This window comes from Bacillus rossius, chromosome 1, assembly GCF_032445375.1.
Source record: "Bacillus rossius redtenbacheri isolate Brsri chromosome 1, Brsri_v3, whole genome shotgun sequence".
Taxonomy (NCBI): domain Eukaryota; kingdom Metazoa; phylum Arthropoda; class Insecta; order Phasmatodea; family Bacillidae; genus Bacillus; species Bacillus rossius.
The window spans coordinates 5,191,971-5,205,174 of NC_086330.1; the positions used below are offsets into that span (position 1 = coordinate 5,191,971).

General features: G+C 36.8%; 1 protein-coding gene across 1 annotated transcript in view; it reads right to left on the bottom strand.

The window, feature by feature from the left end:
* The window catches only part of LOC134531463 (voltage-dependent calcium channel type A subunit alpha-1), a 362,182-nt gene that overhangs the window by 49,793 nt on the left and 299,185 nt on the right, over positions 1 to 13,204 (bottom strand). Inside the window, exons 32-34 of the mRNA XM_063367179.1 lie at positions 11,997 to 12,199; positions 11,193 to 11,297; positions 8,723 to 8,826 (exon numbers count right to left, since the gene is read on the bottom strand). Of these exons, the coding sequence (XP_063223249.1) occupies positions 8,723 to 8,826; positions 11,193 to 11,297; positions 11,997 to 12,199 (412 nt within the window). The remainder of the gene's footprint in view (positions 1 to 8,722; positions 8,827 to 11,192; positions 11,298 to 11,996; positions 12,200 to 13,204) is intronic.

Sequence of the window (13,204 nt, forward strand, 5' to 3'; positions counted from 1 at the left end):
ACCCATTTGTTAAAGTTTTAAATGACGTGAAAGTATTTTGCGAGTCAACAATAAAAGATTAAAATTTTTGAATTTGTAATATTAACTTGTATATTATAGATTCATTACCATTATAAAATAATATATCATAATTGATTTGGTAGGTGTGAAGATCGATTTGGTTGGTGGTAGGTGGAAAGCTAACAGATATGCACCGGATTCAATATTCAAGGAAAAAGACTAAAAGGATAATATTAGATGAAATAAAGTAAATAAAAAAATTCAACTTTGATAACCTCTGCAATTAAATAGATCAATTTTTTCCATTATACCTATCCTCTTACAATTCCCCAAGATATTGTAATGTAAAATGTAATTATATAAATAATATTAAAATATATATTGATTTTGGAAACCTAGTTTGCAAAACTAACACTTAAATGGTTGAATGTTTCAACACCAATGTTAACATTTTTATTTCTTGTGAATTAGTTTATTTTGGACTCTTGAGACATCCATTCAGATTCCTATTGTATATTCGAGGTACTGTCTGGGATTCAAATTAAAGATTCGGATTCGAGAAAATTGGGATTTGGCCTAATTTTTACATTACTCACGTGGGTACATTTTTTTTCAAATACACAAATGCTTGCCAATTTATTTTTATCGTTCCCAGTAATTTTGTCTTATACTTAATAAAAATATTTTTTTTTGTAAAAAGTGCATTCTGTATCAGTATCACAATAAAAATAAGCACTAAGGCATTTTGGTGCCATATTTGTTGAGTAAACCACTATTTTTCTAAATAATAGAAAATAAACAGAATTTATGAAAATTCAAACATTCATATCAATGCATCCCATTTTGTAAGCAAAACTGATCTGAAAACAAAACCATAAAATCTTGTCTTCGACGACAGGTCCGGGGAACAACTCCGAGACCTCGCGAGCGACCACTTGCTCGAACGCGAGCGACGGGGCGAGCGAGACGCCGCGCGGGGAGTGCTTGAAGTGCCATCTCTCTGTGTGTCAGGATGAGGCGACATCTAGCGCTACGTCTACACACCCACGACACAACAGGACTAACACCAAACACATCGACAAACAGGTACCACAGCGGCCCGCGCTAGCACTCGGTCACCGACGGGGCCCCTCCGTGCCGGCCGACACGCACGCACGCACGCACGGCACACACGGCACAACAAGCCCCAGTAGCTCAGCAAGCAGCGTACCCTCCCCCCCACCCTCCCGACCCAAACCTCAAGCACACACTCAACAAATAAAATGCCGATCAGTAAGCCACCCCACACACTAATTTCACGACAGACACATAAGCAGGTAGTTCACACACTCCGGACACTCAATAAAACTTTCCACGTCGAGAGTAAATGCCTGGTTCATGAAGCAAGGGTTCTTTATACTCTCTAGCACAGAGAGGCTAGAGAGGCTGTACATGAATGTACTGCTGTTTTATCTCACACTGAAATATATGAACATTTGCTTAAAACCGATTGTTTTATGTACTTGTTACGTTAGTAAGGTAGTCAGCTGAAGAAAAGCACACACAAAAGTTGAACTGTGTCCATTAGGATTGAGTAATGATTTCCTACAAAATAAAACAAAACTACAAAATCTTTCATTCTTGAGGATGTAAAGAAAAAAAATTAATTTTTTTTGTTAAGGTTCACTTTCTAAAATAATTGTTTTTAGAACTTTTAAAAACCCCATCATTTTTAAATATAAAAAAAAAGTAATTCAACATTAAAATTCAACAGTTTTTCTGATCCAAAATTTAAAAACTAAGAAATTTAAAAATAAACATTATTTCAAAAGTAGCTACGCCAGGATAAAAAATTTCATAACTAAAAATCATTTCGAACTTTATTGCTTACAATATCCTTTCAGTTGAAGTAATAGTCAAGATTGCCTAACATTTAAGGTCATCTAAGAAATACTATGTCCTATATTCAGGAAATTCCTTTTATTCCAGATCTACCTTACATTCATTACTATATTACATTTAAATTAATCTAATAATGAAGGTGATATGATGTTCTGTGTCATCTTATATTAGTAAAACTGGATTGATATGGTGCTTTGCATTGAAAACAGAAACGGAAAGTTTCATTATTCTATTTTTACCTCGGGAAAGAAAATATTTGAATCTTAACCAGTGCTACAATTCGTATTGCGGCGTCCAGAAATTTTAGTGTCGCTGAATTCAAATTTTTGGTGTTCCACGGTCTGGTCACGACAACCACGCGACGGTGTGATTTGGTTACGAGGAGCACTCGGCGAGTACGGGAGCCGACAGAGCCGGCACAACACACTCCTGAAGGTGGTGCTTGCGCAGTTGCGTGCCCTGGTGCGACACCTGGGGACAGTTTCCAGGCCACGTGAAACCCGAGTGCGCTGCTCCCGAGGGACGTCGGCGAAACAGCCAGCCTGGCTCCTGGTTGAGACACAGGGCAGTTCTGGGGCAGAAAGGCACAGTCGCAGGCTTACAAGTGGGTCTCAGCCGTCGAACGAGGCTCGCTAGGGTCATCGCTAGACACCGGAAAAATTCGCGCTTTCGATGGCCTATAGGATAGACTCCACAATCCCCTACACACTCAGGCAAATGCCACCTGCTCATTGACTACTGACTCGTGACACCTGTCAACTGGGACGCTTGCGATTCGATACTTTTTTTGGTTGAAGGTTTTTCATTGGCTCAAAGTCCTTCAGATAAACAGTAAGCCAATCGCAGAAGCAATATAAAGGTGCAGTTGTTTGGAGTCTAGCATATCGTGAAATGAATACGCAAATTTTTCCGGTATCTAGTCATCGCAACCCGTGGTGATGAGTTCACGGTCAGAAGTGTTGAGATCTGACCGAGATGTGAACTGTAAAGTCCTCTAGGCTCACCTGGATCACCATGGCCCACGGACACGAGTTCACGTCGGCAGATTTAACTCGAGTCAAACTGCAGAGTGCAAGTTCAGCCTACTGGGTAGAAAGAGTCTGCGGAGCCCACGAGAATTCTAAGTTCCACTAAGGAGACTAACTCCCACGTAAGAAGTTAATAACTTATTATTGACCTGTTTATTTGCTTGTTCAGAGTATGCCCTCATTCGCTTAAAAAGTTATTCACAATTTTTTTTTTGACATTAAAAAAACACTGATCATAACAATACAAACCAAATAAATGTTCGTTATGCACTTGTATGTTTATTTAACTCAAAAATTTTTGTTTTATTAACTCTAGTTAACCGATTATCCTATTGAAATGGAACATGAATAGTCTGGATTTTATCATATTGATAAAAATAAAAGTACTGAATATTTTGCTCAATCCTACTATACGACAACTGATCTAGTTAGTAAGACTGTTATTTATGTAAATAACTAACAGAACTTACTCTAAACGACCTTCAAAGCAAAAAAAAGCTTAAATTCAGAAAACACACAATAATAGAAGTTGTAGCTTGAAATGACCTGACGTAGAACAGTATAAACTGAAGCTGTGCAAACAGAAAATGGTCAAATTTGACTTCTTCGTACTTAATTTCTCCTACTGAAAAAGAAAGTGTTTTCTAAATAGTGATAGTAATAATTTTTGAGATACCTGTTAACATTTAAACTATAAACACTTTGAACATTAAACAGTGATGACTGACTTCAATTACAGTTTCGATTCTAATATTTGGGATTTGAAAATAAACGTAACACAATATCAGATATTAGATGGCCTGATAAGAGTACAAGAAACTACAAGTGCAATATAAAATATGCATAATAAAAACAAAGTTCATGAATCCAAAAATTTATGAGTACAATAGCAGGATCAGAATTGGTATATTGGAATGAAACAATTGTAGCGTTGCAGAACCCTGCCCTCCAAAATAAATAATTTTCTTTTAAACTTCTTTTTGTATAGGTAAATATAAATAAGTCAATGTTTTTAGAGTGCTGTGTATGTTATGAGACAGTATAATCAGACGTTATGGCTATTAATATATGTTATTTGCACGTGCTATGTGTTTTAAGAAGGTATTTTGTATTTTAACAGACATTTTTAATCATTACTATTTTTTATGTAATTATTCACAAATGAGCCGTTCTACTAGATTTTTGCTTGTTTAGGCCTACTTTTTCAGGTTTTTCTCAATAAGTTGAATTTTATAAAGTAATTTGTGTTATGATTGCTGTTCTTAATTTTAATTAACATGTTGCATAATTCTAGAACAAGGGACTGTGTCTGGTGGGATGGTTAGAAAGAGAGGCATGAGAGGCCTGTAAGTGTGAGTGAGAAAGAAACAGTGCTTCCCCGCCAACCGAGATAAAGACGGTAATTCCCCCACTGCGTGGGAACTGAGTGATAACTGCTGTCTCACGGTGTGGGAGAGAGAACGAGAATGGAAGTCCCCGATTTTGATGTAAAATTGAAAAGAGACAGATCAAGGGAAGCCCCGAGTTATGTGTGTACAGGGTTTTTCATGTATTGTAATTTGTTCTCTGATTGGTTTGTATCTGTAAGCGTGAATGAAGCGTGCGTGTGATAGGTCGGTGAGGTCATGTGACGTCTACTCCCTGTGTGGAGGAGACAGTGGCAGGATTTCACCAGTTGTCTGCCGACTACTGCACCAGTAGGTCGCGTTTGGTGGCTTCTCGCCAAATTATGAAGTAATTTGCTAATGGATAATTTAACGTTGGTGGTCAGAGCCAGGCCGATTATTAAGTTAACCTAATTATTTTTTATATTTCATTCGGACATAATTAGAAATTGCAGCCACCTTCGTCGAAATTCGTTTTCGCTGGGTGCGGTCATGTTTAAGGCCGCACTGACTTCGTGTACTTGCAGTAAAACATTACTGAAGGAAGCTATTTTTTTCGTTAATTCTCATCACGCGAACTACGGGCATTTTTCGACGGGCAGATGTATGTGGAATGAGTGAGTAACCTCTTTTGGAAGTGTTTGGATTCGTCTGTGCATTCTATTTGAAAAAATAAAAACAACAAAATTACAATCGGCGTTCAACATATGTTTATTTTTGTATGTAACGAACCGTTATACAATGAATCCACAACTAAGTTAGGTCTTTTCATTTAAAATAAATGTTCACAAAATGTCATTTAAAAATTTTTGAAATTAACCATGTGTGTTTTCTCCTACACTAGTTTGACTAATACTTGCAGTCGGAGCACACAGTCCCTCACGATGCATCGCACACTCTACGCCACTGACGACCCACACCCCCCATCGCGTTAGGCCCCACGACACACTCTCTTCTTCACTCTTTCCTACCCGAATCTCAATTACAACCATCCAGTTAACGGAGGCATTAAAAAAAACTCAAAAATACTTGCTTCATGAACCTGATGTAGGCACCTGACCAATTATATAACAGTGTCCAAACTATTTAACTACAAACCTGCTCGTTAAAGGAGACTCTTGAATGTCGAGTCCCATTACACACTGAATCTAACTTGCAGAATCAGCTAAGGTACTTAACAACTTGACCCTTGAGTTCTGGGACAGATTCTGAGCGAGTCCTTTCAGCCACCTTACCACTGAAGAGCCCATTCCACTACGTCCAATATTCCACACTTAAGGCTGTTCAAGCATCCATAAATGATTTCTTTATTACAATTTTGTTATTGTTTGCTTACGATGATGTATTTAACTTAACTGAAATTTTTTTTCATAATATTAAGTTTGTCTACATGCAGCTTAAAATATTATTTAATTTCTTCATAAAAAACTTTTAAAAGATCCCTTATGTGGTTACTATGTAATACAGTTTTAAGTTTTCTCCTAAAATTAAAATTAAAAAAAGTCTGAACCCAAACTGTAATTACAAGCTATATAAATGTTACATTATAGAGAAATATCATTTTGATGTATTCATGTAGCATTAGCAAGCATTAAAGTGATCTATGTGGAACCACATGCACATTTTATTACTAAACTTTCTGGAGGTCAAATAAAAAAATTACGTATAATTAATAATTATGTAAAAATTAAATATTGTTGTTTAACTAATAATTTGATACAAAATAAAGTCTCCTGAAAATTAAGAAAACTATCTTACACATGAATGTCCCTAAATGCATTGAAAGTCTCTCAAAGCTAAAATTACATATTACCAGATTTAATGCTAAACTCCATCCTCAATTCACCCAGCAATGAAGCAAAAACCAAACAGGCATCAGTTCTGTACGTCTACTTCTGTGCAAAGCATGTCTGTTGGTAAAAGTTTTCACAACTATGTATAATATAAAAAATATCAAAGCGTGTTGGGTCAATTCTTAGAATATACTGTTTATGATTCCATTTTCGATAATCATACTTGGTATTTGATTGTTTAGTTTTAATTATTTAATTCCATACTTTTTTAAGAGAATGTTTATTGAACTCCAAATTTATATTATTAGAGATACAACAACCTGTTTGTTATTTTACAAAAATAATATCGATTAATGTTTGAATCTTTCACAAATACAAATATTAATATACCGTATTTACTCGTGTATAGCGCGCCCTCGTGTATAGCGCGCACCACGATTTTTGCAACAAATTCCAAAGAAAATATTTTTTTTTCCCCGTAAATAAATTGTACTAACATTTTGTGGTACCTGTTAAGTAATTACGTATGAAACAAATGATAATTTAAATTGATGTGTGGTGATGCGTCAGGAAAATACTTAAACTCTGCTGTGTAGACGGAAGATAATGAAGCGCTGTATCGTCACAACTGGTACGTGGGCGGGAGGAAGGGAGGCAGGCAGGAATGTGACACGGAGGACTAGATGACTCACCGGTAGCAGCTGCCACGAAGCGAAGGAAGTGGGAGGGGGACTGGTGTCAACATTCTCTCTCTCTCTCTCTCTCTCTTTTATTTTACTAGCTGCGTTGGCTTTCTGTAGAGGGGGAGGTCTAAAAATAAACAAGAGACCTGCGAGCTTGCGTGCGCACGTGTGTGTGTGTGTGTGTGTGTGTGTGTGAAAGAGAGGCCTTGTTGCTTGTGCGTATGTGTGGAGGCTGGCCAGAAACGTCACCCGTCAACCGGAAGTTAACGACTTCCACTCCTCCCCGCCTCATCAACTCACTTTTTTTTTCCCCACCTACATCTTCAGTTACATTTTATGTGCCGGTGCTATTTATGTTGAACAGTAAAATTCAAATATTTTTAAAGTTTTCAAAAAATCTTTGAAACAAAAATTATATTAATTTAGACATGGCATACTTAAATATACTGTGACATAACTACATAAAACAGAGTACAATCTTGCTTGAAACAAAGGAATTTTATTTTTATGGAACGCGTAGTAAAATAATTATGTTTTAATGACACTCGTTATAAAAAAATATTTTGCATATAAGACAAAACAAATTGCCAAATTGAAAAATTTGTAAAAAAAGGCAATGTATGGATGAATATTATAGGTAACTACTTTAGCAAGGTGGTGTTAAGGATTTCTAAGTTATGTTCAAATGTCTTTTGCCTGTTGAATACATCTTTTGGAAATTAGGTTTAGTACATATTATAACATATGTAAATAAGAAAATACTTTTTCTTATAATCTAAAAATCTTTAAGAATAAAATAAATAATTTTAACTAATGTTTGCATTAGCATTTAAGTCAATATGCACTTCAAAATATAATAAATGTTTGAAAAATTTGATTGAGCGATTATAACTATACATTCTCTTAAAAAAAAAAGGTTCCCTGCGAATAACCCAAGGCTTAAATTTTTTTTGTAGTGGAATATCAAACATACTTTACTGTGTAGGTGGTTCCAAGATCATCAGCCTGATTGGCAAATATTGAAACTCCACTTTTACGCAATCTTTACTGTTGCCATGCATGTCTTTTATATCTCCAATTGAGAAATTTCTCTTGGAAACAAATTCCCACTTCAGCAAACCTCTCAACTCCCATAGTCTAAAACATTCAATTGGCAATCCTCGTTTTTCTTAGTTAATGTTTGTTTTGAATTTCTGTTTGGAATCTTAACGTATAAAAGGTTCATGGAAGTGTTATTTGGCATCAAGCTGTCATGAGCGGGTGCTTATATTGCATTAGCAGAAACCAGATTTTATGGTTTAATTTTTAAAACAGAGGATTTCTGTGTTATAGTTTTAAAATTTATAAAAGCAGTTTTGTAATACTAAAGCACCACCAAACTAATGGTAAAATTTATACGCTACATTTTTACGGTAAAACAATATGTAATAAACTGGTCTAAAACAGACACATACGGAACAATAAAAACAAATCAGCGAGCATCTGTGGTTTAAGTGATCCAATTAGAGATGCACAATAAAACAAGTTAAATTAATTTTTATTCGATCCAAGCGCTTTGGTACAATTTTTTCGTCTGGAAATAATGAAATTTTTTGAAATTCGAACAACATATTCGAACAAAGTTTTAGTTTATTGCCACTTAATTCCGGAACGTAAGTTGCATTTCGGTGCTACGCTTTGTTTCGATACGCTTTTCAGCGCCGGTCGGGTTTCATCGCAATGCAAGGGCGTCGCCAGCCGATGGTTTGATCTCTAGGGCTCTAGGGGGGGGGGGGCAACTGTCCCCCCTCTACCCCCCTGGCGACGCCCTTGTCGCAATGCGCCGTGCTATGCGTGAGCGCGGGAACGAGGGCCCGAGGCGCGACGCGGTGGAGTCGAGAGGTTCGCCGGCCGGGCGGACGACGCAGATGCAGACGCAGACGCGGACGCGGGCGCGAGGGCGCGGCACCCACCTGCTGCCCCGTGGGCTCGATCTGGCCGAACCTGGTGCTGCGCCAGTTCTCCAGGATCAGCAGCCCCGCGTAGATCTTGCCGACCGTCAGCTTGCCCGACACCTCTGCAACAAGCCGGCGCCCCGCTCGTCAGGGACACTCGGAGCCATCCATTAGGAACATTCTCGAAGAAACACTTTTCAACTGGTAACCAGATCCGTGCGAATACCAGTTTTATTTTTAGTTTCAATCAAATTAAAAAAAAGAAAAATCGAAATATTCTCAGATACGAATGATGGAACTGAAAATTAAATGAAAAAACATTTTAGTGATAATTTTAAAAATCACATTTAAACAAAAACCTATACATGATTTAGTGCAAAGGCGATAGTTTTTCATGTAATTGTTATTAAAAAAAACCCACGTGTAACTCTGTACACGTGGTAGAAGTGAAACTTCGTTGGCAATTCAAACCTCGACTCATAAGTATAGCATAAGGGGTAAAACGGCAGATGGAGAGAAAGAGAGAAAGAAGTCAATTTTCTAGATAAACATGAATTTACAAAATTTTTACTCACTTCTAAATAACTGCTCTTGATACCAATAATTATTAATTAATCAATAATGATTAATTAAGAACAAATATTACTCACTGTTGGAATACACCATAGAGAAACAGTGTGCATATTACTGTTTCTTCAAACAATTCTGCCATTTGGTTTATGCCAAATCTCTGAACAAATATGTAATTCATGACAGGTAGCACTATCTATGCGGGAAATGCAGGGACTGTCTCGACAGCGCTCTCTGCGCTGCTGGTTGAACAAGGAGGAACACGAGCGCGCTGGTAGCAAATATAAAATTCAAGGCATTAACAGCTGACTGTATAAGATACCTATATATATTTTATGAAACAAGCGCATGCACACACTCTGTCTTATTCTTTCGTTCATCTATCTCTCTAGGTTCTATGTTTTTTTGGACAAGAGACGAATAATCACATAAATACGAGAACGAAAACAAACCCAGCAACGTATATAGCAAAGTGCTCTCTTTAGATCTCTTTGGCCAAGTACCTATTCTCTTGACTTTTCGCGTCAGAAACGTTTCACAAAAAGTGTTTTACGAAAACCTTGCATTAAAATTTGGCCATGAACGTTGGAAGAGCCACGGCTAACTGCACAAGTCCACAAATATGTAGGAACAGGGTACGCACACATGTATATGGTACAAAAAAAAATCTCAACCACATGCCAAAACTTACTCTCTGAATGAAGTCAAATAGGTTCTCGTTTTGAAATAAATTTTTTTTTGAAATTAAATTGAATACTAATTGTAAGTTATTATTCTTCTTGGCAACTGAAATTTTTGAATATTTCCTCAGATCTAGTGGCAAATTATTAAAAGGGTTTTACTTTAAGGATTCATATTTGCTACCAGTGTAATGAAAAGTATAACTTATATTTAAACTGATTATTTAGTAAGCGGAGATTAAAAATGTCCAGATATTGACTAGCACCAGCATGGGACCTGACTATACATTTCCTTCGTTTGTAGATTTAAAACTGTAACTATGACTTAACTAAACTAAACACAAAATATTAAGTATGGTATAAGTTTCCTTTTTATAAATTCATACATTTTAACCAGCATAGACTCTTTTATTTTAGGTGATAAAATTAAAATTTCATATGAGTCTAAATTTGTCTAGAAAAATAAATGTTGAAAAAGGTTCAGGCTTAAAGTTCCAAAGTTATGCAATAGGGGACACCCAGAATGTGATTGCCTGATTGGTTCTCAACCACGAGGTTAGGTACCAACTCAGAGAACCTTGACTCTCCAATCCGAAAAAAAAAAAAAAAAAACTAAAAGTTAGTCATGGGAACTGTCGACAGAAGTGAAAACTTAAAATTTTGTTTTTAAATGTGTAATTTGAAATCATTTCTACGTCAAATGTACGCAAGAAAATGATTTTGGTGTTACATCACTAGCATGTCGGTGACGCAAACCCATAAGTTTTGTCCCTACCAATATTAACTTTGAAACTAGATGAAATGAAGTTTTTTCATTGAAAGAATAAAAAATTATCTTAAATCTACAAATAATCAACATTATCTCTAATAAATCAATAACCTGACATTTGAAAAAATTCACAGTGTAAATAAATAAACAAAAGAAAAAAACATAACCTCAAGTTAACTACCTACTAAAAAATATCCAATACTCGCAATATGTACCACACAATATCGTTAAAATTTCCTTGGAAAATAAAGATAAAATAAAAACTTGTATCTTTAAAAATAGAATAAATTAAGTTTTATCCTTGAAATATAAAAAAATTAACACGTGACGTGACCATGTTGATGACGACTTACAAAATTTACTCCCTGTCCAAAATTTCCTATAGAAGTTTTCACTTCAAAAAAAAAAGGAAGGAGGTGAGCCAGACACAACACCACAACAAATACTACAACAAAAAGTAACAACGTACGTTCCCTGCGAGGTATGAGCAAGTCCAGCATCTTCTTCGCTTGTATCGGCCAGATGTTCCGGATGGTCTCACGAAGCTCGTTGTCTGCCTGATCCATCTCATCAGCTGCGGGGGGAAGAGACGAACACACGGTGAGAACAACGTCCGCAACGTCACAGACAACCGCCTTGCAACTTTTTCCCAGGCAGGACTTTGCCATCGTTTTTAACACATCCTTCAGAACGTATTAGGAAATCACACATTCACACGGTTATGCAGACGTGACTTGGTCTCGAACCACACAGACACAATACAGTCACAACAGAGGTACTATAATAAAATCTTAAAAGTAAGACGATCCCAAGCATACAGTGGTAAAATGCTATGTTATGCCATCAGTCATCACTAATGATAATGAAACTTCCGAAAAACTTAAAAATTATAGAGGTTAAAACAAAAAAAGGGGGTTGTCTGTAAAGTCGGTTTACGGACGATAATTTTACATGAAAACGTCGTAAGAAAACGTTGATGAGAAATTGCATACATTTTAATTTTCAAATATTATTTACAGTTTTTGCAAATTTAATTTAAATCGTTTGTTTAAATACAATCACAAACAAATAGTTAAAAAGCCCGCCCTAACCTGTTTGATATTACAGAAGATTATCTCGCACGGTGGTTGGCCGGTTCTCGCACGCTCGGCTCAGGCGGAACGTGACAAATTTTCGTGCGTGCCACCGGCGTTCGTCGATTTAGAAGACGCTATCACTTCAGAAACTTGATCTGATGATTTAGAATAGAGGATTGTGAATGCATGAGACTCACCTGCGCGCACTTTGATGCTGAGGTTCTCGCGGATGAGCGCGAACAGCGTGGTGGTGAAGTTGACCTTGCCGTCCTCGTCCAGGGGCATGTTCATGCGGATGAGCTTCTTGTAGGCCAGCCGGTTGGGGCACTTGTTCCCGAAGCCCAGCGGCGGGTCCATGTTCTTCAGCATGTCGTACATCTCCGAGCACAGGATCTTGCCCCTGCAAGCGTTAGCCCCGGAGCAGTCCGCTTCAGCTCGGCTGTCGCCGGGAGGGATCTCGACGAACCAGGATGGGTGATGCAGTGTGCATGCAGGGTGGTGTAAACAAACCAGAGGGAAGTTCAAATTCGGACACAGAAGATGACACAACAGCAGGAATTGTGAGATAAACTCGATAAAAGAAATTTCTAAAATTTTTTTGAAATTCTGAACTTGATTCTGAAATACAAAATAATGGGGAGGGCGATAAAGTCCAGGGATACTGTAAGGTAAAAACATTCATAATTATATAATTTTAAAATTAATCTAAAATAATTAAAATCACTGTAACATTGAACTCAGCAGAGAGCCACCTCTTCTCCAAACTCCACTCCGAGGCCGTGTACAATCTCCATGATTTAGTTGTGTTTTCATACGGCTTATGATTTCTATAATTGGATCTAGGAAAATTTACATGTACAAACTTTTAAAATTATTTGCTACATTTGTTTTATCTACTACAGAGTTGTGTAATAAGCATTTAATTGGATAGGACTGACTGTTAGTATTAAGCTGCCCGTAAAAATAATTTTTTTTTAATTTACTTGTAGTGAATTTTTTTCATTGACCAAAAGTTAATATGCTGTAGAAACATAAAAAAATATCTTTGTTCAGTGCTGGTCAGTAGTTCTCGAACATGAGCACTTTTCATGTTCTGGGCATACACTCACGCACTGAGATCTGGACTTGTGCTATCGTCCCAGCGGACATTTAATTTCCATATTGAAAAAAGTTCATTAATTTTTTTACAAATAAAAAAAATAGGTTTTATACATGAACCCTGGCAATGAGGAAAGGAAATGTCTGAAACGCTTGAATCAAAAAAAATATAATTAAATGCTTCTTTACGACCATCTGCGGCATCAAGAAAACACAGACCCTCCTCTTTTTTCTCGTGTGTCACGTGACACCTCGATGTCACAGGGCGGGTACCTCAAGTAGTCCTCAAGTTGATCTGATGCTAGCA